The sequence below is a fragment of the Myotis yumanensis genome, unplaced genomic scaffold, assembly GCF_028538775.1.
Source record: "Myotis yumanensis isolate MYYU_CA2020_CCGP unplaced genomic scaffold, mMyoYum1.0.hap1 SCAF_5, whole genome shotgun sequence".
Classification (NCBI taxonomy): domain Eukaryota; kingdom Metazoa; phylum Chordata; class Mammalia; order Chiroptera; family Vespertilionidae; genus Myotis; species Myotis yumanensis.
Window position 1 is genome coordinate 98367957 of NW_027223756.1, and position 25739 is coordinate 98393695.

Sequence of the window (25739 nt, forward strand, 5' to 3'; positions counted from 1 at the left end):
GCAGGTTGAGGAGTTCGAGCCCTGACCCCCACACTCCCTCCTCAGTGGTCCGTCCCAGCCTCAGTCACACATCTGCACCTTTGCCTGGGTGGTTCACTCTGCCTGGTACACCCTCTTCCTGCTCATGATCAAAACCCTTCTCAACTCTCAAGTCCCAGCCCAGACACCCTGTGGGTCCTAGACTGGACCTGGACTCAAACCCCACACCCTTGGAAACAATTTAGCTGTGTCCTGAGTCAAGTGCCAAGCCACTCGCTCCCCGCGCCTCCATTCCCTCGCCACCTACACCCACTGAGTTGCTATAAAATTGCTGGTAATATTGGTGACAGCCCTGCCCAGAGTCAGGCACATCGTAGGTGCTTAGTGAATGTTAACTCTGTCATGTGCCCCTCTGCCCCGGCCCATCCTCACGGCCACTCAGGCTGGGGAAGAGCATCAGCCCCACTTCACTCTCCAGAGCAGTTCATCCTCACATCAACCCTTGGGAGTGAGCCGTTTCTCCCATTTTATAGGTGAGGCCACAGAGGCTCACAGCGCCGTTAGGCCACCCAGCCAGGACCAGAACGTAGATCTGCCCACACGAAAAGCTGGACATGTTTAATGTCTGTGGGCATTCCCTGACAAACTCCTCTCTGGCTGTTAGTGTGTCCAGATTCTGAACATGCACCTCCCCCTGCTCAGGAACTTCCTGTGGCTCCCTAGTGCCTCCAGGAGAGGCTGGCTTCTCATTCTTCACCTCTGCCCTATGGTTGTCCACTCTGACCCTCCTGCTTGACCCCTGCCAGAGTGCCCTCTGCCCGCCATGCCTGTTTCCATTCCCTGGAATCTGTCCGGCAAATGCTGGTCATCTTTGAAGACCTGACCTTGCTTCTCAGCATCCTTTGCTCTTGCGGTCTTCCTCTGAAATTGGGTTTCTTTCTTGGTCTCATCCCTTGTATATTCAATAGGGCCTCCTTGCTGGGGCTGAGAAAGGACTCAGTCCCAGTTTCAGCCCTCCAGGAGCCCTGGTCTGGGAGAGGGGCTTCAGGAGGAGGGACATGTTACCGGAGCACGAGTGTACCCGACAGGGGAGCACCGTGCCAGCTTCGCGCCTCTGTCTCCCAGACTTTTCCACGGCAGGGGGTACTGAGCAGAGGCAGAGTGGGCCTCAGAGAGCCCGTGTGTCTAAGTGTCTAAGGCACTGATGAGCTCGATCGGGCTAAAAGTAGAAAACATTCCCGGAAGGCTTCCTGGAGGAGGGTTTCTGAGGGAAGCCTGTATCTGAGTCTCCTCCTTGGGCCTAAGGACGGTGTCAACTGTTGAAAACCTGAGGGAGGAAATGAGAAAGAGTGTGGGGGCCTGGGAAGGTGCGGAGACTTACCAAGGATGGAGAAGCTGGTGGCGGGGCAGCAGGAAGGCTGTGGGAGCTGAGGGGCAGGGTCACAGCTTGGAACAGAGGGTAGAGGTCGCAGCTGAGCACATGGCTCTGAGAAAATCTCAGAGGAACAGGCTGGTAGGCATGACCATGAGAGAGGAGGAGTGGAGTGGAAGGAAGAAGGCCATCTCGAGGTGGAAGGGGTGGGAGCGGGTCGAATGTCACAGAGAAAACAGGACTGGGCTTGAGGAAGGGAGGAGAGGGAGGCTGAGAGGGATGTGGGAAGGAGGAGTTGTCTTCTTCCTGCCTCCTCCTGGGGGGAGGGAGCCTGGACTGGACCTCGCCCACCTCTCCTGGTGTGAGACGGGGAAGGAGGGGAGGCACGAGGTGAGCCAGGCGGGGCGCTGAGCACCAGCCCCACCTTCCCACACGCCACCCTTGCAGTAGCTCACACCCACCCCACTGCTTCCACCCCTAGGGCAGCAAGGAGCGCTTCCACTGGCAGAGCCACAATGTGAAACAGAGCGGCGTGGACGACATGGTGCTGCTGCCTCAGATCACCGAGGACGCTATCGTGGGCAACCTCCGAAAGCGCTTCATGGATGACTACATCTTTGTACCCTGGGCCATGGGCGGGGCAGGCAAATAAGGGACAGAGGAACAGGAGGATGACTGGGCGAGGGATGTGGGATGGTGGTGGCTGGATGCAGGGAAGGATGGCAGAGGGAATTCAGCAGGGAAGGGACATACAGATGCCTGAGCAAATGAATGGAGGGAGGGTGGGCAGTGAGAGCACTGGGTGATAGGACACGGGACAGATGGAGTGACAGCAGGGCTCTGCTTGGGGAGGCTGTGTGCCCCACTTCTCTGTCTTGGGGTAGCTCAGCTACAACATACCCCATTTCTCCCATCCTGGACCCAGCTCTGTTTTTTCCTAAGAGACCAAGGACCCATCTGAGTATCTCCATCTCGTCCTCGGAGCAGTGGGGCCCTAGGAGGCCCCGGGGCGGGCGGGGGGAGGCAGGTTGAGGGGACAGGGTCCATGAGAGACAAAGCATGCCAGGACACTGCATGGCCCTTAACCACCCCACAGACCTACATTGGCTCCGTGCTCATCTCTGTAAATCCCTTCAAGCAGATGCCCTACTTCACTGACCGTGAGATCGACCTCTACCAGGGCGCGGTGAGACCACGGCGGGGTGGGAGGCACAGTCCCCGGGGCCCTGGCTCCTAGCCCCGGGCTGAGACCTGCCTTCCCCGGCAGGCCCAGTATGAGAATCCCCCGCATATCTATGCCCTCACCGACAACATGTATCGGAACATGCTCATTGACTGTGAAAACCAGTGTGTCATCATCAGGTATGGAAAGGGGTCCCCAGACTCTCCTGCCCAGGCCCCGCCCAAACAGCATCACCACTGGAGGGAGATTTACTTGGAACCCTGATCCAAACAGAAACTTGCTGTCCCTCTCTGTCCCCCGCCTGCTTTCCTTTCCTTGTCACCTCTGACCCATGATATATTTTATTTATCCATTCTGTTACTGTCCATCTTTCCTCTCTATATGTCAGCTCTAGCAGGGCAGGGATTTGGATCTGTCTTGTTCATTATTGTATCCCTAGTGCCTGGAATAGTCCCTTGAGAACAGTAGGGGATGGATGGATGGATGGATGGATGGATGGACAATCAGGCACTAAAAAGGGCACTTTTCCCACCCCTACCCCTACCCCTGGCCACTGACCATTCCTTGCCTCACCCATCCCCAGTGGAGAAAGTGGAGCTGGGAAGACGGTGGCAGCCAAATACATCATGGGCTACATCTCCAAAGTGTCTGGCGGGGGCGAGAAGGTCCAGGTGAGGCAAAAACAGAAAGAAGGGACAGACTCCCTCCCACTCATGGTATGTTATCCCTCCACACCTGCCTCAACCTGACCTCGCCCCACCTGCCTCTGCCCCCAGCATGTGAAGGACATCATCCTGCAGTCCAACCCGCTGCTCGAGGCCTTCGGCAACGCCAAGACTGTGCGCAACAACAATTCCAGTCGTTTTGTGAGTTCACAGCCCTGCTTTTGGAGCAGCCATGCCCTCCACACTGACACACACACACACACACACACACACCCCTCTACCTGTATTCCCAAGATCACAGGAAATACCTGCTCCTGGATGGGACACGCACCACCTGCTTATTGTCCATTGGAAAAGAGTCCCCCATGGGCAGAACATGACATGTCTGTGTCGCATTCTTAATTCTCCCCTGGCTACAACTATGCCACGTCTGTCCCTCGTCCCATTTCAGGTCCAATTTATTCCTTCCTTCATCCTTCTTTCAAGAAATGATTCTTAGGCTCCTTCTTTGCATCGGGTGCTATGCTAGGCCTAATGGAAGACAGACTAGGTCAACAGATCTGGGTTATGATCCTGCTTCTGTCACTGTTCAGAGATGTGGCCTGGACAAAAAAAGAACCAATGTACCCTCCTGAGTCTCCTCTGTTTTCTCATCCATAATGTGAGAATGATATTGAAATCCATCTCATAGACCTCAACAATTTCATTACAATACCTGCTTACACGTGGGAATGACTTAATAAATTCCATACACTGATAAGATTATTCCCCAAAATATTATTAGTTATATTTTTATTTTCTAATATATATAATGTAGTTATATTTTAAGTATTTTCCCAATATTTTATTGTTAATATTTCAAGTACACAGGAAAATAGGAAGAACAATAAAGTGAACACCTGTATGCCCATCTCTTATATCATTAACATTTTACTATATTGCTTTATTATATCTCCATCCATCTTTTCTTTTTAATGCACTATAAAGCAAGCTGCTGACACCATACCTCCCCCCCAAAACACTTCAGCATGCAGATCATTAAGTATAGTCCATTATAAATGTGCAGCTCTCTATTTCTTTTAAAGTAAACTTTGCAGCAAAACACATAAATCTAAATTTGGAAAAATGCATACACTGTGCAACCCAAACCCCTACCAACATACAGAGCATCGTGTGGCTCCAGAAGTTCCCGCTTGTCCCTTCCTAGTCAATTTCTATTCCACCCTGCTCCAGAAGCAGCCACTACCTGGATTTTTTTCACCATAGATCAATCTTAGCTGTTTTAGAACTTCATTTAAATGGAATCACACAGTGTTGTTTTCCAATTACTGATACACCACAAAACATGGACAAATCTCAAAATGTATAAGTACATTTTATTTTATACTAGAGGCCCAGTGCACGAATTCATGCACAGGTGGGGTCCGGCCGGCCCGCCCTGATGGGGGCCCATCAGGCCGGGCGGAGGGAGGGAGGGGCTGTGGGCGGTTGGCGGGGGGGGGGGGGGGGGGCGGGGGGGGAGGGCGGCTACTGGAGCCCTGATCAGGCTGGTTGGCTGCTGCAATGCATGTCATAGCCACTGGTCATCTGGTCAATCTGGTTGTTCTGCCGTTCTGGTCACTGGGCTTTTATATATATGTAGATACTTTTATTGTGCAATAGAATAAGTACAAGTCATACAGTACAGGTGTTTGTGCAGTACGATGCTGTAATTTGTTTTGCTATTAGGTGGAGGTGGCAGAAAGGACAAGTAATGGAGCTTGTCTGCCCTCCAACCTCTGGCCAGAGAAGAACCCAGATGGTGTCAGAGACCAAAAAAGGGTTGTGTGGGGTTCATGCTCTGGGTTCAGGGACAAGATGTGGGAGCCATTCGGGATCATTGGGACCAGTAGTATCCCATGGAGACATTGAGGCCTCTGTGTTGTGGAATTGGGACCTGGTCAATAAATGTGATACTTGTGTGTGCCCGGCACAGGGCAGATGCCCTGAGTGGTGGCTTGAATCACCAGAGAGGGAGTGAAGGGTGTTCCTAGCCCAGGAAGGGCTTAAGCAAAGGCTGGAGAGGAGCTGGTAGAAAAGACAAGCAGTGCATACATGGGAGGGGAGAGGAAAGCAAGTTGAAGCCACATGGGTAGGAGGAGGAAAAGAGGCCAGGCTCATAAGACCCATGGCCCGTCCTCCCCCCACCTGTACCTCCAGGCTGGGGCGGGCGGTGGGGGGCCTGACATGGTTCTCTCACATTCAGGGCAAGTACTTTGAGATTCAGTTCAGCCGTGGCGGGGAGCCAGATGGGGGCAAGATCTCCAACTTCCTGCTGGAGAAATCCCGCGTGGTCACGCAGAATGAAAACGAGAGGAACTTCCACATCTACTACCAGGTGCAAGAAGGGGGGGCCCCACCTGGAGCCTGGGGGTGACAGGGGGAGGGCAGTGAGGCCTGGGGGACCACACAACCAATGCAGGTCCTGTGTGTGAGCATCACTCACCCTCCAGCTGCTGGAAGGAGCCTCCCAGGAGCAGCGGCAGAACCTGGGGCTCATGACCCCCGACTACTATTACTACCTCAACCAATCAGACACCTACAAGGTGGATGGCACCGATGACAGGAGCGACTTCAGTGAGACTGTGGTGAGCACCAACTGCCATCCAACCCTGCCAACCTCTTATGTTACAAGTCAGGAAACTGAGACCCAGAGGTGGGTAGGGACTTGCTCAAGGTCACACAGCGAGCAGGTGAAAGAGGTAAAACAGGGATCCAGGTGTCCTGAGTCTGTGCTGTGGCCCAGGGGACAGGGTGGAGGTCGGATTGGTGGCACAGGCTCTGTGTTTGTGATGCCCACAGAGCGCCATGCAGGTCATCGGGATCCCACCCAACGTCCAGCAGCTGGTCCTGCAGCTCGTGGCGGGGATCTTGCACTTGGGAAACATCAGCTTCTGTGAAGATGGGAATTACGCCAGGGTAGAGAGTGTGGACCGTGAGTTTGGGTGCTGGGGAGGGTGCAGAGCAGGCGTGTGTGTGTGTGTGTGTGTGTGTGTGTGTGTGTGAATACATCCTCCTACTTTGGGCACCAGGGCGGGTGGGAACCCATGAGGACAATTTCAGTGTCACTGGGCAAAAGAGAGAGAGACAGAAGCATTGAAAGAGACAGAGCCTGACCAGCTGCCCCCTTCCCCCTGCCCGGCAGTCCTGGCCTTTCCTGCTTACCTGCTGGGCATCGACAGTGGGCGGCTACAAGAGAAGCTGACCAGCCGCAAGATGGACAGCCGCTGGGGTGGGCGCAGCGAGTCCATCGATGTGACTCTGAACGTGGAACAGGCAGCTTACACCCGCGATGCTCTAGCCAAGGGGCTGTACTCCCGACTTTTTGACTTCCTCGTGGAGGCAAGTGTGGCGGGGTCCAGGGGTGGGAGAGGCAGGCTCAACTATCACAACCCCACCCATTCCCTGCCGTGGGACACAGAAGCAGGGCCAGGTGGTGGCCATCTGGAAGACTGAGGGGCTCCCTCTGGCTGTGGCATGGAGCTCAGGCCTGGGCTGGGAGAGGGGCTGCAGTGACGAAGACAGGTAGGTGCTTTTGAGAGCCAAGAGGAGGACTGTCTGGAGGACCAAGTGGTGGGCTGGTGTGGGACAACAGGGATGGATGTGTCAAGGTAACGAACGATGACAGCAATAGCTAACATTACATAACACCTAGTGTGTGCCCTTTACATTTGTAACTGTTTTACATGTAGTTTGTCTTAGAATAAAATAGTTATTATTCACCCATTTTAAAGATGAGAAAATAGAGGCAGAGTTTTTAAGGGGCAGAGCCAGCTCCCAAGGCAGGAAACCGATGCTCTAACACCTGGGTTCCTCATAGGGGTATGCAGAGCTGGGGGAGGCAGGAGAAAAATTGGTGACATGACTAAGAGCATAACAAGAGAGCGGCAGGCTGGCACTCACCTCCTGTCCCTGCCCGCATCACAGGCCATCAACCGTGCTATGCAGAAGCCCCAGGAAGAGTACAGTATTGGCGTGCTTGACATCTACGGCTTCGAGATCTTCCAGGTACGGTCTCTGCTCCCAGTCGCACACCCTGTCCCAGTGACCCTGGGCGTCCGGCGCCGGCCCACTGAAGGAAACACTCTTCCTCCCTCACAGAAAAACGGCTTTGAGCAATTTTGCATCAACTTTGTCAATGAGAAGCTACAGCAGATCTTTATCGAACTCACCCTGAAGGCTGAGCAGGTGAGCAGGAGCAGCCAGCTGGCCGGGGACAGGGGACACTGCTGGAGGCAGGACCATGAAAGTCACTGAACACCCAGGAGACACCCCGCCCTCTATTTCCATCTCTCTCTACTGGCCCCTCCCGGCTCCACCTTGAGATTTTTCTCGGGAGAGGTTTCCCACCTCTAAAGCTTTGAGAAGTGCTGGGGATAACCTCTTTGTTCATTCCTTCAACAATTATTTATTGAGCACCTACTGCATGCCAGGCTCTGTCTACAGTACCAGGGAGGCCACCATGAACAGAACAAACAAAAATCCCTGATGTTTTCATTCTACCCACCCGCAGAAGCAGAGCCTCACACAAGCTTTCAGGGCAAAGACCAGGAAAGGAGTGAGGCAGTGAGAGATTTTTTTTTAAAAAATTGATTTCAGAGGGGGAGGAAGGAAAAAAGAGAAACATCAATGTGAGAGAGATGCATTGATTGATTGCCTCCCACACACCCAGACCGGGGATCAAACCCACAACCTAGGTACATGCCCTGACTGGGTATCAAACCTGAAACCTTCCAATGCACAGGATGACGCTCCAACCGAGCCACCCTGGCCGAGGCAAGAGAGGGTTTTTTTAAGCCCCGGTAAGGTGTGTTAATGAGCAGGTTACACTCGGGCAACTGGGCTCAGTTCTCCTGGACCCCAGGCAGCTTTACAGAGTAGACCTCAGGCTCAGCACTCTAAGGGGCAAGGGTACTGGGTATTTCTCCACCAGCTCCTTTCTCTGATTGAGGGCTGCCAGGGCTGACACTTGCGGCCTGCTCCACGCAAGGGCAATGGGCTTGGTTATGGGAGACAGTCCTAACTGATGAGATTGTAGGGGAAATTTGGAGGGAGTACCTGCCCCATTTTCTTTTCTTTTTTTTTCAACAAAAGGGAAACTTTATCGAGGCCCAATGGCCACAGAGTTCAGGCAAGAGGTTGCCCTGCGAGCAAGGAGGTGGTGGAGGGGCCCTATTTGACCTCCTTCTTGGGGCACAGGTTGCTGGTGTGGCCCCACCTCTTGCAGCAGTTGACAATGAGGGGTGCAGGTCGTTGGAACGCTTTTGCAGATCATCTTGTCGCAGGCAGTCGGTCGTAGTTCTGGGCAAGCTGGCGGAGGGAGGGCTCCATGATGCAGCCCTGCAGAGGAAGCACCAGCGGCGGGGCGGGGGGACTCCGTCTGGATACCGCAGTCCGAGAGTGCGGCCATCCTCTAGCCCTTTGGCCACAAAAATCAGACGCTGCTAGTCAGGCAGGACGCCCTTCTTATCTTGGATTTTCGCTTTGAGATTCTAACTGGTGTCACTGGGTGAGAAGTCGAAGGTAATAGTCTTGCTATTCAGGGTCTTCACAAAGATCTGCGTTTCTGCATCTGTTGGGGAGACTGTTCAGCCACCTTGTTGAAGAGAAAGAGGGTGGCAGAGCACCCACTTTCTTCACCCATCCTTGAGCATACATTCTAGAAATGCACAGCTTTGTCCAGACACTCAACCCCACCCCTGCCCCTTTGCCACCACCAGGAGGAGTATGTCCAGGAGGGCATCCGCTGGACCCCCATTCAGTACTTCAACAACAAAATCGTCTGTGACCTCATTGAAAACAAGCTGGTGAGAGCCAGGCCAGCTTTAGGGGGTCTCAATGAGCCCCAGAGCTGAGCTTAGGAGACCTGGGAGAGCAGGGAGGGGGTAATGGTCCCCACAGGCCCCTCTTTACCTTGGAGCACAACTGACACATCCCATCAGCCACCTCACCCATTCATTCTGCCCACCGGCTCCCCTTTGACTTATTCACTCAACAAACTTTTCCCCAGGCAGCCTGCCCAGGGACAGAGGGGTCAGTGTGCTCAGGGACAGGTCTCCCACCAGACACCCCCATCTGGGAAAGGTGACAAGGCATGGATCTCTTATGGGGCCCCTCACCCCATCCTGCACCCCAGGGAGCTTCCACAGCAGCCCCCACACTGAGATTTGTACCCCACCACCACCTTTTGCTCTTATATTTAGAAAGCACCCCCACTCGCATCCCAGGGTAGGTCCCTGTAGTGGGATCTGGGCAGAGTAGGGCGAGACTGAGCAACTGCCACCTCCCCATGACCGCAGAGCCCCCCAGGCATCATGAGTGTCCTGGACGACGTGTGTGCCACCATGCACGCCACAGGCGGTGGCGCCGACCAGACGCTGCAGCAGAAGCTGCAGGTGGCCGTGGGTACCCATGAGCACTTCAACAGCTGGAGTGCCGGCTTCGTCATCCACCACTACGCTGGCAAGGTGCGACCCGCCTCCCCCTGCCTTCCCCCACCCCACTGCCCCAGTGGCACCTCCTCAGACCCTGGGTGTCCAGGCTGCAGCCTCTCAACCTCCTAACAGGAGCTCCTGGGTTCCCCCATCCAGGGCTACCCACCCCCTTCTCCATCCTTACCAATAGACCAGAAACACAGACGCCCATTCACTGACCTCCAGAAGTTGGCCTGAGCCCCCACCATGCCTTCAGTCAGAACTACAGAAACTCACTGGCCCCTGATCAAGGCCACAGCCCCCCTACTAGCAGGACAGCTCCTCCTTACAAGACAGAAACTCCCTCAAATGACCCTAAATTGGGCAGTAGACCCCCAGGCCCCAATCTAAATGGTAAGACCCACTAACCCCTGATCCAGGACACAGCCTATAATCTTCTGACCCCAACCTAGAGACCCCAGGCCCACAGTGCAAGCCACCACCCTCCACAATGGGCTTGAGCCCCCCGGCAAGCCCCTCCCCAAGGCCATAGTAATCCACTGGCCTCCCACCCTGGCCATGCTCTCCCACCCCAACTGACAGGACTGCAGACTCTCCCACTGACCTTAACATGGGCAGGGCCAGCCTCCATTCTGTGGTCAGCTTGCTACAGCCCACCAGTCCCTAAAATGAGCTGGAGTTCCTGTGTCCCCTGAGCCAGGGAATACCCACAACCAGCACAGAGAGCCCTCACCTTGGATGGCAGCCCACAAGCCTGGCTGAAATCCCCCAGGATCTCCAGCCACGCCTGTAACTTGCCCCTGACACAGCCTCCCATACCCTCAATTGGCCACGACACAGATGCTCTGACCTTTTAACTCTAAATTAAGGAGCAGCACCCCACCCCAGGGACCTTCTGCCCAGGCTGCAGCCTACCCATCCCCAACTCTGCCCTATACCATCTCCTCCCCTCACCTCTAACCCAGACTGCAGCTCCCACCCTCCAATTTCAACTTGAATATCAGATGCCCAGAGACCCCAGGCCCATGTTGCTGCCTCCACCCCCGCTTTTGAACCATAGCTACTACCCTCATTCTCTCACTCCATGACCACCTGGGCTGTAGCCCCCCTACTACCCTGGCTTCAGCCCCTCACTCCCCCCATGCCACCTCCCTCCAGGTCTCCTATAACGTCAGCGGCTTTTGTGAGAGGAACCGAGATGTTCTCTTCTCCGACCTCATAGAGCTGATGCAGACCAGTGAGCAGTAAGTGGGGACATCTGGGCAGAACCCACCCCTGCAGATGGGGGAGGCCCGGGGACCACCCCATCTTCCCCAGAGCTTCCATCTCACCACAGACTTTGGGGGGGGGGGGCGGCGTTGTGCGGCCAGGATAGCATTTCTAGTGGCTGGTTCTGACTCAACAGTAACCTTTCCAGCGCTCCCTCTGCAAACTCAAGCATTGGTGCCGACAGCTTCCCTTTCCATGCAGTGAGAACATACCGCACCCTGCGTTTTTCTGTGCTAACTCATATGGACCTATCTCCCTGACCACAGTAGCATGCCGGGTACCATCTTTTGGCTTTTTATACCTCAAAATTGTGTTCAGCTCTGCCGTGGACCAGGCACCATTTGAACTTGCAAGGATGGATGACACAAGTCAGCTGCTGTCATTGAGCCAACAGATTGAACTAGGAAAAAAGGCAAATAGAATCTAGCACAGACAGTGGTTCTGAAAGGGCTGAAAGTGGTTCCCACAAGCCACCTGGGCCTTGTCTGAGCTGGCTACAAATGCAGAATCCCAGGCTCGACCCCAGGCAGATGGAACCAAAATCTGGATTTTATTAATAAGACTCTTACCCTCACCCGCCACCCAGGACCGATATACAAGTCAGAGTTTAAGATTCATTGGTCTACAGCAGCCACTTTTCAACCTTTTCATCTCATGGCACACATAAACTGATTACTAAAATTCTGTGCCACACCAAAAAAAACCCATATTTTTGCCAATCTGACAAAAAAAAAAAAAGGTATAATTTTGATTCATTCACACTGGCCAGCTATTGCTGTGTTGGTAGTTGTCATTTTTTTAAAATATATTTTTATTAATTTCAGAGAGGAAGAGGGAGTGAGAGAGAGTTAGAAACATCAATGAATGAGAGAGAATTATTGATCCGCTGCCTCCTGCATGGCCCCTACTGGGGATCAAGCCTGCAATCCGGGCATGTGCCCTTGACCGAAATTGAACCCAGGACCCTTCAGTCTGCAGGCCGATGCTTTATCCACTGAGCTAAACCGGCCAGGGCAAGTGGTTGTCATTTTTTAATTTGACAATCTAATGCAGTGGTTCTCAACCTTCTGGCCCTTTAAATACAGTTCCTCATGTTGTGACCCAACCATAAAATTATTTTCATTGCTACTTCATAACTGTAATGTTGCTGTTATGAATCGTAATGTAAATACCTGATATGTAATGTAAATATCTGAACAACCCTGTGAAAAGGTCATTCGACTGCCAAAGGGGTCGCGACCCACAGGTTGAGAACTACTGATCTAAGGGAAAAGAGATCAGTGCCCCTGACCAGTTAGGTATTGCATGTTTTAACATGTCTTGCAGCACACCAGTTGAAAATTGCTCCTCTAGCCTTGGCCGATTTTGCTCAGTGGAGAGCATTGGCCTGCGGACTGAAGGGTCCTGGGTTCGATTCCGGTCAGGGCACATGCCCGGGTTGTGGGTTTGATCCCCAGTCGGGGGCATGCAGGAGGCAGTTGATCAATGATTTTCTCTCATTCATTAATGTTTCTAATTCTCTCTCTCCCTCTCCCTTCCTCTCTGAAATCAATAAAAATATATAAAAATAAATTAAATTAAAAAAGAAAATTGCTGCTCTAGAGCAGTGCTGTCCAATACATTCCACATCTAATAGAACTCAAGCTACAAATACAATTTTTAAATATATATATATATTTTTTTATTGATTTCAGAGAGGAAGGGAGAGGGAGATATACTCGGTATTTATTAAGCAGTCCACTCATTCTGTGGTCAGAGAAGATCTAGCTGAGAAGATGAGAGAGGGAGCCTGATGTACCAGAGTGTATTTAACTGATCCCCTGCTGATGGACACTTAGGTTGTGTCCATCTCTGACCATCACAAACATGGCTACATCCTACATGCAATCTTGTGTGTGTAAAATGGTTCCTATGAGGGGTCCTGCTCCTGCTGCCCAAGATGCTGCATCACTGGATATATTTTCCTAATTCATTTAACTTTTTTCTGCTTTACTTGCTACACCAAGTCCTGTGTGGTCGTGGAAGAAGTAACAGAGCAAATAAATAATCAAGGAACCAAAAAAACAAAACCAACCCTCTGATTCTCAACATCTCACCCTCCACATTCAGAAAGAACTATACCTTTCAGAATGTCCTCTGGGTCTCAGGCCCCTAAACAGCCCCACTTCTGGGAAATGCAACCCAAGGTCCAGCTGTACTTCCAACCCCTTCTCTCTCCTTGCCCAGCGCCTTCCTCCGGATGCTCTTCCCCGAGAAGCTGGATGTAGACAAGAAGGGCCGCCCCAGCACTGCTGGCTCCAAGATCAAGGTGAGCCTTAGGGCAGGCCAGGAGGAGCTGGGCATGTGGACGTCTGTGTCTGTCTCTCCTGCATCCAGACCCTCCGCCCCGTCTCTGGCACTCTCTGACCAGCAGTCTTCTTCCAGCTCTGGGGTCAGGAGCTTGGGCCAGCTTCCTCAATGGCCCCTCCTTAACACCCTAAATCCAGAAGTGAACCATGACTTAAAAATTTTTTTTATCTTTTGGTCATTTGCCACTTTTAAAAAATTGTGGTAAAACAGACATAACATAAATACACCATCTTAACCATTGAGTGTACATACAGTTCAGTGGCATCAAGTACATTTACATTGTTGTGCAACCACCCCCACCATCATCTCCAAAACTTCCTCATCTTCTCAAACTGAAACTCTGTCCCCATTAAACACTCCTCTTCCCCCTTCCCCAGCCCCTGGCACCCACCATCTACTTCTGTCTCTATGGATCGGACTCCTCTAAGGATTTCCTATGAGTGGAATCACACAGTATTCATCCTTTTGTTTTTTTTTGTTTTTTTTTTTAAATTAAATCTTTATTGTTCAGATTATTACATTTGTTCCTCTTTTTTCCCCCCATAACTCCCCTCCTTCCAGCTCCCACCCCACCCTCCACCCTCACTCCCCACCCACTGTGTTCATCCATAGGTGCATGATTTTTGTCCAGTCACTTCCCGCATCTCCCACACCCCTTTTCCCCCCAAGAATAGTCATTCTATTCCCTTTCTATGTCCCTGATTCTATTATAATCACCAGTTCATTCTGTACATCAGGTTATTTATTCACTTGATTCTTAGATTCATTTGTTGATAGATGCATGTTTGTTGTTCATAATTTGTATCTTTACCTTTTTCTTCTTCTTCCTCTTCTTAAAGGATACCTTTCAGCATTTCATATAATACTGGTTTGGCGGTGATGAACTCCTTTAGCTTTTCCTTGTCTGTGAAGCTCTTTATCTGACCTTCAATTCTGAATGATAGCTTTGCTGGATAAAGTAATCTTGGTTGTAGGTTCTTGGTATTCAGCACTTTGAATATTTCTTGCCATTCCCTTCTGGCCTGCAAAGTTTCTGTTGAGAAATCAGCTGACAGTCGTATGGGTATTCCCTTGTAGGTAATTGAGCCTCTTTCTCTTGCTGCTTTTAAGATTTTCTCTTTGTCTTTTGCTCTTGGCATTTTAATGATGATGTGTCTTGGTGTGGTCCTCTTTGGATTCCTTTTGTTTGGGGTTCTCTGCGCTTCTTGGACCTGTAAGTCCATTTCTTTCTCCAGATGGGGGAAGTTTTCTGCCATTATTTCTTGAAATAGGTTTTCAATATCTTGCTGTCTCTCATCTTCTGGCACTCCAATAATTCTGATATTAGTCCGCTTAAAGCTGTCCCAGAGGCTCCTTACACTATCTTCACACTTTCGGATTCTTTTTTCATTTTGCTTTTCCAATTGGGTGTTTTTTGTCGAATCTTTGGTTTGATTATTGTGCTCCTCTGGTCTGCTATTGGGTATAATATTCTTTATTTCAGTCCGTGTATGCTTACTTTCTAATTTCTTTATCGTAGCATCGAGGGTCTCATTAGTTTTCGTGAGGCTCTGCACAAATTTATGGCAAGCCCTCAAAATTGCGATTCTTAGCTCTATATCCTCCATTTCTGTCATGTTTTTTTGTCTCCGCATCTTTTATGCTTTCTTGGTGCACCCCCTTGTGGTCTCTGTGCACAGTCTTGTTCTAGCCAAGCCTTAATTGTTGTAGTTAACACTAGAGGGATTTGACCACCAGGCCGACTGGCTATAGGAATCAGCTGTATGGAAAACGTCTGCCTTCTGGGGAGGCGCTAATCCAGCCTTTGCCTGAGGCGATTGGCAAATGGCTGTGCGCAGGGTTTGGGCGGGGCGGGCTCAACAGGGCGGGCGGAGGGAGCAGTTATGGCCACGCTCAGTCCCGTTCCCAGAGGCTCTGCTTCTCAGAACCCCGGCAGCCGCTGCAAACCTCGGAGAGAAAGCTGCCCTCAGGTTCCAACTGATGCCGGATAATCCCGCTTCTCCCGTTTGAGTCTGGGTCCCTAGAGACTCGCCCGGATCTGGAGCCCAGAGTCTGAGACTCACTCCCGACAGAAAACGACAACCACGCCCTCAGCCACCAGCCCGCTTTGCGCGCGCACCTCGGTACCTTTGTATTTTCCACACTGCGCCGCCTCTGAGCCTCGATTTGCTGTTCTCTTTCCTTCTAGTTGTAGAGTCTCTCTTCAGCCAGCCTTCCTGTGGTTCTGGGTGGTGTCCGTTCCGTCTTTTAGTTGTATTTTTGAAATGGTTGTTTGCGGCAGCGGTCTCCGGTGTTTACCTACGCCGCCATCTTGGTCTCCTCCTCTGTATTCATCCTTTTGTGACTGGCTTATTTCACTGAGCTTAATGTCCTTAAGGTACATCCGTGTTGTAGGTCAGAATTTCCTACCTTTTTAAAGCAGAATAATATCCCATTGTGTGGATATATTGCTTTTTCTTATCCATTCCTCTATTGATGGACACTTGGATTGTTTCTACCTTTTAGCTATGGTGAACAGTGCTGCTATGGACATGGGTGTGTCAGCCTAGTAATATTTTTTAAATATGTTTTTATTGATTTCAGAGAGGAAGGGGGGGTACAGAGAAACAGAAACATCAATGATGAGAGAGAATCATTGATTGGCTGCCTCTTGCACACCCACTACTGAGGATCAAGCCTGCAACCCAGGCATGTGCCCTTGACTGGAATCAAACCCGGGACCCTTCAGTCCACAGGCTGACGCTCTATCCACTGAGCCAAACCAGCTAGAGGAGCATAGTGATATTTAATAACCATGTATTGAGCACTTGTCAGTGCTGGTAGCAAATACAGGATACTTTACACATGTGGGACTAGTCCCATCCGGCAGATGGGGAGACCGAGGCTCGGAGAGGTGCAGTCACTGGCCCAGATCACACAGCAGAGCCATGATCAACACCAGGGTCTCCTGCTGCTCCCGCCAGTCCCCACACCTAGAACAATTTCCTTTCTAGTCTCCACGGGGGGACCAAAAGGCACAACCAAGGCTGATGTCTCAGGCACACACACAGGATTCCCTACCTCCAAAGTACTGGTCTCCGGAGGATAGGCAGGGATGTTCTGAGGGACATGTTACCACAAGGACTTAATACTCCATCAACAAACACTGGCCAGTCCCTGTCCACACACAGTGTGTCTCTGTCTCCTGGGTCTATTTCCAGGGTGGGAGGAGAAAGGGGCCAGAGGGGCCTATCTGTGCACCACTCCCTGCCTTCTCCTCTGCCTCAGAAACAAGCCAATGACCTGGTGGCCACATTGAAGAAGTGCACACCCCACTATATCCGCTGCATCAAACCCAACGAGACCAAGAGGCCCCATGACTGGGAGGAAAGCAGGTGACCCCCAGCCTGGTCTGGCTACCGTCTTGACCAATCCACACTGCCTATCCCCAAAAATGACCCTTCCTCTGGAACCCTCCTGGGGTTGCATGACATCGCAGGATTAACCCAGGCTGACCTCTAGGACCACTGCAAAGTCCCTCAGAGCCTTGGGGTTACACCTAGAAAAGACCAAGACCCCCACTGACCCCAGGGACAGCCCCAAACTGACTGGAGGATGACCCAGAGACTAGCACAGTCCCTAGAACCCACTCTAGAAGTGACTGGCCACAGAACCAACACAGACCCCTCATCCCAGAACCCAGCCCCCCCCCCCCCCCCCCCCCCCGCTCCACAGAACTGATTTGCTGGGACCAGCGGTGAACTTCCCTCCCCATACCTCAGCCCCCATACTGCCTCCAGCAGATACCCCTCCACCCCCGCTCCTAGGACTGGGGAGGCCCCCACCAGGGGACTCAGGCTGCCTTCCCTCCAGGGTCAAGCACCAAGTTGAGTACCTGGGCCTGAAGGAGAACATCAGGGTACGCAGGGCAGGCTTTGCCTATCGCCGCCAGTTCGCCAAGTTCCTGCAGAGGTGAGGTGCCCTGCCATTCCCAGCCCTAACCACCACTTGCAGAATAACCTCCAGCTGAGCCACCTGCTCAAACCCTCCCAAACCTTCTGCCACCAGGTACGCCATTCTGACCCCCCAGACATGGCCACAGTGGCGCGGGGACGAGCGTCAGGGCGTCCAGCACCTGCTGCGTGCAGTCAACATGGAACAGGACCAGTACCAGATGGGGAGCACCAAGGTCTTCGTCAAGAACCCTGAGTCAGTAAGTGTGTGTGTGTGAGAGAGACAGACAGACAGACAAGACACCTGGATCACTTGCATAGGCTCAGGTCCTGCTCTTCAGGCCACGGTGTGATCTTGAACATGTTTCCTCGCCCTTCCAAGCCTCAGTTTCTCCATTTGGAAAGTGGGGAGAGTAAAAGCTGCCATGCAGGACTGGGCTGAGGATTAGACAGAACAGGAAATCCAATGCAAAGTGCCTGGCATGTAGTAGGTGATCAGAAAAACCTAAATTAGCTGGATAGTCCTTGGTGGCCAGGAAGCAGGTAGAGAAACACATGGGTGCCTGGAAAGAATAAGGATGCATGGCTTATCCAGAATGTCCTTTTGTCTCTTGTTTCCTTTCTTCTTTCTTTTTTTTCCTTCCTCCATCTCCTTTTCTTCCTTCACTCCTTCATTCATGAACACATCAGGTCCCTGAGCCTAAGATTCATGTCAAAGTGGCATTTTTCTTATCCAAAACTAGCCTCGGGTCCTGATACATCAAAGACAAACCTCATTGCACATTCTCCAACATAGGAACAATCCCTCCAGTGAGCTACATCAGCTCTTAGCCTTTTATCAAAAGGCTGAAAGCACCATCCACTTTATGCTGCCTCTGCGTGCAGGGAAATGATGAGGAATATGTCCTGGGGAGTCATGTACAGAACAGTGACAAGAGTGAACAATGCTGTATTATACAGTTGACAGTTGCTAAGAGAGATCTTCAATGTTCTCACCACACAAAAGAAATGGTAACTATGGGAGGTGATGGATGTGTTAGCTGACCTATATGGTCATCATTTTGCAATACAGAAGTGTATCAAATCAAGTCATGTACACTTTTAAACTTTCAGAGTGTTACGTGACAATTATATCTCAATAAAGCTGGAGTAAGTTTTTTTAATCCTCATCTGAGGATAGTTTTTCCATTGATTTCTGGAGAGAATGAGAGGGAGGGAGGGGGGAGAGAAACATCGATGAGATGTGAGAGACAAGTTACCTCTGGCATGAACTCCTACTGGGGCGGGGAACCTGCAACTGAGGTACATGGCCTTGACTAGAAATCGAACTCGTGACCCTTCAATCCATGGGCTGGTGCTCTAACCATTGAGCGAGCCAGTCAGGGCAAGAGGGAAGTTTTTGTTTTTTTAATCCTCACCCGAGGATATTTTACCATTGGTTTTTAGGGAGAGTAAAAGAGAGAGGGAAAGACAGAGAAACATCAATGTGTTTTGGTTGCCTCCTGCACACAACCCAACTATGGCCCAGGCTGGGAAGGAGCCTGCAACCAAAGGTACATGCCCTTGACCAGAATCAAACCTGGGACCCTTTGGTCCACAGGCCAACGTTCTATACACCGAGACAAACTAGTTAGGGCAGGGGGCAGTTTTAAAAAAAAATCAACAAAAAACAGGGCAAGGAATCCCTGAAGGGCTTGCCTGAGCCCTGTTTCTATGTGAGGTTGGAAAGCAAACTGGGAGATGACCATGTCAATGAGCTTAACTAGTTCACCAGATTCTCAGGCGAATCCTGGGTTCCCAGTCTGAGATAAGCTGGAACAGCAAGGAAAGGTTTGCTGGGTATAGGGCCAGGGCAGGGCCAGCCAGGTGCCCCCTGGCACCTGCTCTGCTGGCACCTGGAGACAACCAGGAGACTGTTGAAATGATTCCCTTGAAGTTACAGTAATTAAAGGTAACTGTTCTCTCACCAATCCAAACAACACAGAGGGGTGGACACTCTGAGATTTCACAGATACGAAAACAGTCTGTCTTGGGAGGTTGGGAAATTTTGTCTCTGAATTTGCCCACATCTACCTCCTAGAGCTTTTCCCTATGGATGCACTTTGCTCCAAAAAAATAAAAAGTCTGGAATCTCATTCATAGTCAATATTGTTACTAACAGAAACTTATCACAAACCAAAATTGTCCATGGCTAAAAATATACCTGAAACAATTCCATTTGTAACAGATAAGAAAAAAATGGAGAGAGAGGAAGAAAAATAGGAGGATGGGTGGGAGAGAAAGAGAATCTATCTTGCCTGTTACTGGCAGATTGTAAAATCTGACTCTGAAAGAAACATAATATAGACACTGCAAAAGATAGACAAAATAAAGCTAGCACTAAGACTATAGAAGGTAAAATCAAATTTTGACGAAAACTGCGGCCTGCACATTTTGAGACTGCAATTTTTTTTTATATTTTATTGATTTTTTACAGAGAGGAAGGGAGAGGGATAGAAAGTCAAAAACATCGATGAGAGAGAAACATCGACCAGCTGCCTCCTGCACACCCCCCACTGGGGATGTGCCTGCAACCAAGGTACATGCCCTTGACCGGAATCGAACCTGGGACCTTTCAGTCCGCAGGCCGACACTCTATCCACTGAGCCAAACAGGTTACAGCAGAGACTGCAATTTGAGTGATAAAATTTACAAAGGTAAAAGCTTGGTGGGAATTTTTTATAATGAAAAAAAAAGACTGGTAATTTGCACAGGAAATAAAAATTATCCTAATGAGAATAATTTTAGTGAAATGAAAATGGGGGAGGAGGGGAGCATTAAAACAGTTTGACTATGCTATATCAAAAATTGATCATGCCCTGACTAGTTTGGCTCAGTGGATAGAGCGTCGGCCTGTGGACTAAAGAGTCCCAGGTTCGATTCCGGTCAAGGGCAAGTACCTTGGTTGCAGGCACATCCCCAGTAGGGGGTGTGCAGGAGGCAGCTGATTGATGTTTCTCTCTCATCGATGTTTCTAACTCTCTCTCCCTTCCTCTCTGTAAAAAATCAATGAAATATATATTTTAAAAAATGATCAAGGGCCCAGCCGGCATGGCTCAGTGGTTGAGCATGAACGTATGAACCAGGTCAGTTTGACTCCGGGTCAGGACACCTACCTGGGTTGCAGACTCAATCCCCAGTATGTGGCCCTAGCTGGTATGGTTCAGTGGATAGAGCATTGGCCTGCAGACTAAAGGGTCCCAGGTTTGATTCAGGTCAAGGGCACATGCCCTGGCTGCGGGCTTGATTCCCTCCAGTAGGGGGCCTGCAGGAGGCTGCCAATCAATGATTCTCTCTCATCATTGATGTTTCTATCTCTCTCTCTCCTTCTCCCTTCCTCTCTGAAATCAATACCAGTAAAAAATATATACTTTTAAAAAAAAGCTGATCAAGGAATTAAGTGAACCAAATGGAGTTGGAGCTTCTCTCAACCACAAATGTGTTCAAGTGAGATGATTCTGAATTGGATTGTTTCTTGTAAACATGGACACAAATTATCCTTGGACATGTTATACACCTGTTGGCCTTCACTCTCCATCATCCCAGGTATATTAGTTTCCCGTGGCTGCTGTAACCAAGCACCACAAACTTGATGGCTTAACCCAAAAGAAACTTATTTTCTCACATTTCTGGAGGCTAGAAATCCAAAATCAAGGTGCCACAGGGCCACGCTTCCTCTCAAGATTCCAGGGAAGAATCCTTGCTTGCCTCTCCCTAACTTTTGGTGGCTGACAGAGATCCTTGGCGTTCCTAGGTTTATAGATGCATCTGCCATCTCTACCTGTCATCACGTGGCCTCCCCTCTCTGTATAAGGACACCAGTCATATTGGATTTAGGGCCCACCCTACTCCAGTGTGATCTCATTTTAACATGATTACATCTGCAAAGACCCTCTTTCCAGATGAGATCACATTCTCAGGTTCTGGGTGGACATGAATTTTGGGGAAGACCCTATTCAACCCAACCCACCAGGATAAGCTTCGACTTGAATCCTGTCCCAGCCCACTTCGCACACCTATACTTGCCCTCCGCAGCATAAAGGAGATACATTTTGAACTCTGTAGACAGGAAGGCTCATTTCCCAAATTGAAAACAAATTCTCTTTACTGGGCAGAAATCACTTGTCCCATCTTCCTAAACAGCTAAAGGGAAGGGGGTTCCTGTTTGACTGGCTCACTCACAGTTCTACAAGCTGGTCTCCCATTATTCATTCCTGTCCCCCTCAGCAAACCAGAGAATTAATGCACCTTCCTGCCCTCCAGACAACTGACACGAGGCATTACTCAGACACACTTTGTACACAGACCCACCAACCATAGAATATTAGAGGAACAAAAGAATACACACACAAAACTGCAATGTTGGTTTTTCTTCCTTGTGAGAAGACTCCAAACCTTATATAGTTATAAACACCCACGGCTATACAAATCCTCCAAGTTATATTTTTAAAGTGCATTTGGACCAGGTATCTGTAGGATCATCCTTTTAGTCCTTGCAGGAAAGCCTGGAGTTTCTGGGAGACATCAACCAGCTTGGCCAGCAAAGTGGATAGCCAGGCTTTGAGCAGTGATGGGTATTTGTGTATTTGAGAAATCGTTCTGAGTGAAGGGTTAATTCTTTATATAAAGCCCAATTTCATCTTCAGTATTTCCCATCTTCACTGATGTCAATGCTATTTCTTTTATCACTAAATGTATGTTTGAATTAGGATGTTTCCCAACCATCTGTCCTATTCCAATTGATAGTTCTAGTCCTTGACCAGCACCCCACTGTTATTATTACTATAGATTTATAACTCTTCATATCCAGTGGGTTCCTCTCCTTGATATGCTCACCCGTTATTTTTTTTTTTTAAGATATCTCTCATGACATTTCCACTATACTTTGGTCAAATATAGTTTATTTTCTAAGCACTCTCTGGACCAAGACCCTTAAAACTCAAAAGTCTGGCCCCGACTAGGTGGTTCAGTTGGTTGGAGGCCGGGTTGCATAAGGGAGGCAACCAATCGATGTTTCTCTTTCTCTGACCCTTCTTCTCTCTCTAAAAATCAATAAACAGCCTTAATCGGTTTGGCTCAGTGGATAGAGCGTCGGCCTGCAGACTGAAAGGTCCCAGGTTTGATTCAGTCAAGGGCATGTACCTTGGTTGCGGGCACATCCCCAAGGGGGGTGTGCAGGAGGCAGCTGATTGATGTTTCTCTCATCGATGTTTCTAGCTCTCTATCCCTCTCCCTTCCTCTCTGTAAAATTTCAATAAAATATATTTTTAAAAAATAAATAAAAATCAATAAACATATCATCAGATGAGGACTGAAAAAAACACCCGAAAGTCTGCTTTCTGCACAAGATCTCTATTACCATGCATGGCTGTGCAGGTCATACACTGCACAACCACAGTCGCCTGCCATTAGATGTCCATGTTTACAGTACTGTTCTTCTAAAATGCACATTGATTCACATTCCTAACATCTCTGAAGTTGGGGTGCACCTCACATGAAAGGCATAACATAGCATAATTAGTAGTGTGGGATAACATGATGTTATACCATTTCTGGCAAAACCACACAGCTGTAATAGGCAGAGCTGGGATTTGAACCCAACCAGGCAAGCCAGTTATAATTTAATGCAGGGGCTTGTGCCACATATTGGGAGGGGATCCTGGGTCACATCATGTGGAGGAAGAAAATTTTGACCATAGTGTGATATAGCAGGGGCCCCTGAGCAAGAGCATGTGGGTGGGGTGGGCTCAAGAGAAACTGGAGACTGTGGCCCTGGGGAGACACTAGGACCCACCACCCCTCCATCCCGCCCAGCTCTTTCTTCTAGAAGAGATGCGAGAGCGCAAGTTTGATGGCTTTGCCCGCACTATCCAGAAGGCCTGGCGGAGCCATGTGGCAATCCGGAAGTATGAGGAGATGCGAGAGGAAGGTAAGAGGCTGCAGGTGGGAGGCAGAGGGTGCAAACAGATGTACCTGGAAGAGCCAAGCCACAACCTCTGCCCCCACACCCTGTGTTCCCACAGCTTCCAACATCCTGCTGAACAAGAAGGAGCGGAGACGAAATAGCATCAATCGGAACTTTGTTGGAGACTACCTGGGGTTGGAGGAGCGGCCAGAGCTGCGTCAGTTCCTGGGCAAGAGGGAGCGTGTGGACTTCGCTGACTCGGTCACAAAGTACGACCGCCGCTTCAAGGTGAGGCACTAGCAAGTGGGTATGTCCAGAATCCTGGTTCCAGCCTGGCACCCCCGTCAGAGGTACACCCTCACCTGGCTGGGGCACACCTGCCCACAGGTATATGCTCAACTAACATAGATACATCTATCCATCAAATATGCCCTTATGTAGCCCAAACACACCTATCCATCAGATGTGTCTTCAACCTGGCCAGATACATCTGTCCACAATTACACACTTACCTTACCCAGAAGCCCTGACCGCAGGACCATTCTCACTTATCCTGGAAACATCTATCCATTAGGTATCACACACTCACTCAGTCTAAATAGACCTGTCAATTAGACACACCTTCACCTAGCCTAGACACCTGTGCACAGCTACTCTTACCTGACCTGGGTACACGTGTCCAGCAAGTATACCTTTACCTATCCTGTACCTTTTCAGACACCCCCTTCTAGCCAATATAGCCTTCCTTAACCTCTTATTTATTATATAACCACTCATATACCTTCACATGAAGGGACACCTTCACCCGACCTACCAGCACCACCCTCTGCCTGGAATTGATCCCATGCCCCAGGCCCCTGCCATCAGCCTCTATGGTAACTGCACCCTCACAGCCCATCAAGAGGGACTTGATCCTGACGCCCAGATGTGTGTACGTGATTGGGCGGGAGAAGGTGAAGAAGGGACCGGAGAAGGGCCAGGTGCGTGAGGTCCTGAAGAAGAAGCTGGAGATCCAGACCCTGCGGGGAGTTTCCCTCAGGTGAGGCCAGGAGTCCACCTGCCCCACAGTCACTCTCTTGTCACCCTCAGCTGTCCTCATACTTGCTGCCCCATCTGTAACCCTGACCGTTTTACCTGCTGCTATACATATAACTCTCTCTTGGCCCCACACGTCACCTTCACCAGCCCCCACATCCATGATCCTTATTTGCCCCTTGCACCTGTCCCCTCCCCTGACTCCTTACCTGGCCCTTCTCTATTACCACCTTCTCCTGCCCCTCCCTTCTCCCGCTTCCCCCACCTGTTAACTCCTCACTTGCCTCTTACCTGACCCTCCCCGGCTGCATCTCACAGTCACTCCTTCTACCACCCTCACCCATCACTACCACCGGCCTTTCCTCCTGCCCTCCCCAGCACGCGGCAAGACGACTTCTTCATCCTCCAAGAAGAAGCGGCCGACAGCTTCCTGGAAAGCATCTTCAAGACGGAGTTTGTCAGCCTCCTGTGCAAGCGCTTTGAGGAGACAGCACGGAGACCCCTGCCCCTCACCTTCAGCGACACGTATGACCCTCCCTATCACCACCGCATCCTGGCGCTAGTCTGGGCCCAGCACCCCCTCCCGGCCCGCGGACCAGCTCAACTGCTCCGCCACCCACCGGTGCCCCGCCGGGCAAGGATGGGGTGGGGAGGTCCTCCTACTCGGGAGGCGGCGCCCATACAGCTTCCTCCTCTCCGCACAGACTACAGTTCCGGGTGAAGAAGGAGGGCTGGGGCGGAGGCGGCACCCGCAGCGTCACTTTCTCGCGTGGCTCCGGCGACGTGGCGGCGCTCAAAGCTAGCGGCCGAGCCCTGACCATCAGCGTGGGTGATGGGCTACCCAAAAGCTCCAGTGAGTCTGCGCAGAATCGGGGGTCGTAGCCAAAATGGCGAGGCCAGCAAGGGACCAATCAAGGCTGGAAGGGCGGAGCCAGTGAGGCTGCCAAGGGTGAGGGAGGGCCATGGAGGAGAGGGAAAGACTTAGAGAAGACCAATGATTGGGCGAGAGATGAGGAGGGGGCGTGGCCAAAGAGGCAGCCTGTGAGCCCTGGAATGGGTGGGTCCTGGAGAAGAGAGGCCAATCACAGTGCGGAGCTCTGGAGCGGGCTCGGGGCCGAGCCAGAAGAGACTGGGCTTGTGGGCGGGGCCGCCGCTCAAACGCCCACATCCCTTCCCTTCCCTTCCCTTCCAGAGCCCACACGGAAAGGAGCGGCTCAGGGAAGACCACGAAGATCGGCCCCGGGCCCTTCTCGGGCGGCGCCCGGGCGACCCAGGGGTGAGGAGGTGCCCCCCACTAAGGGTCTTCCCCTGCTGCTTGTGGGCTCCGTAACCTGAGCCAGACTGCCTGTTCGCGCTATCTAACAAGCAGAGTGATAACACTCTACTTCTCTATCCAGAACTCTCCATAGCGCCCCATCTCCCACATAATAAAGGCTAAGCTTAGTTTGGTACTCAAAGCCCTCCGGAATCTGACACCTACTATAACCACTGACCTCTCCTCTCCTCTTACACTCCTGTCATACAAGCTACATCTTATT

General features: G+C 50.8%; 1 protein-coding gene across 1 annotated transcript in view; it reads left to right on the forward strand.

Annotated features, from left to right (window-relative positions):
* The window catches only part of MYO1F (myosin IF), a 35526-nt gene that overhangs the window by 6847 nt on the left and 2940 nt on the right, over positions 1-25739 (forward strand). Inside the window, exons 2-25 of the mRNA XM_070416641.1 lie at positions 1833-1970; positions 2448-2537; positions 2619-2713; positions 3118-3205; positions 3311-3400; positions 5445-5576; positions 5692-5826; positions 6041-6173; positions 6384-6580; positions 7166-7246; positions 7340-7426; positions 8959-9045; positions 9538-9705; positions 10831-10916; positions 13168-13249; positions 16558-16664; positions 17143-17241; positions 17338-17482; positions 23076-23190; positions 23285-23454; positions 24060-24205; positions 24580-24726; positions 24906-25054; positions 25394-25477. Coding sequence (XP_070272742.1) covers positions 1833-1970; positions 2448-2537; positions 2619-2713; positions 3118-3205; positions 3311-3400; positions 5445-5576; positions 5692-5826; positions 6041-6173; positions 6384-6580; positions 7166-7246; positions 7340-7426; positions 8959-9045; positions 9538-9705; positions 10831-10916; positions 13168-13249; positions 16558-16664; positions 17143-17241; positions 17338-17482; positions 23076-23190; positions 23285-23454; positions 24060-24205; positions 24580-24726; positions 24906-25054; positions 25394-25477 — 2851 coding nt within the window. The remainder of the gene's footprint in view (positions 1-1832; positions 1971-2447; positions 2538-2618; positions 2714-3117; positions 3206-3310; positions 3401-5444; positions 5577-5691; positions 5827-6040; positions 6174-6383; positions 6581-7165; positions 7247-7339; positions 7427-8958; positions 9046-9537; positions 9706-10830; positions 10917-13167; positions 13250-16557; positions 16665-17142; positions 17242-17337; positions 17483-23075; positions 23191-23284; positions 23455-24059; positions 24206-24579; positions 24727-24905; positions 25055-25393; positions 25478-25739) is intronic.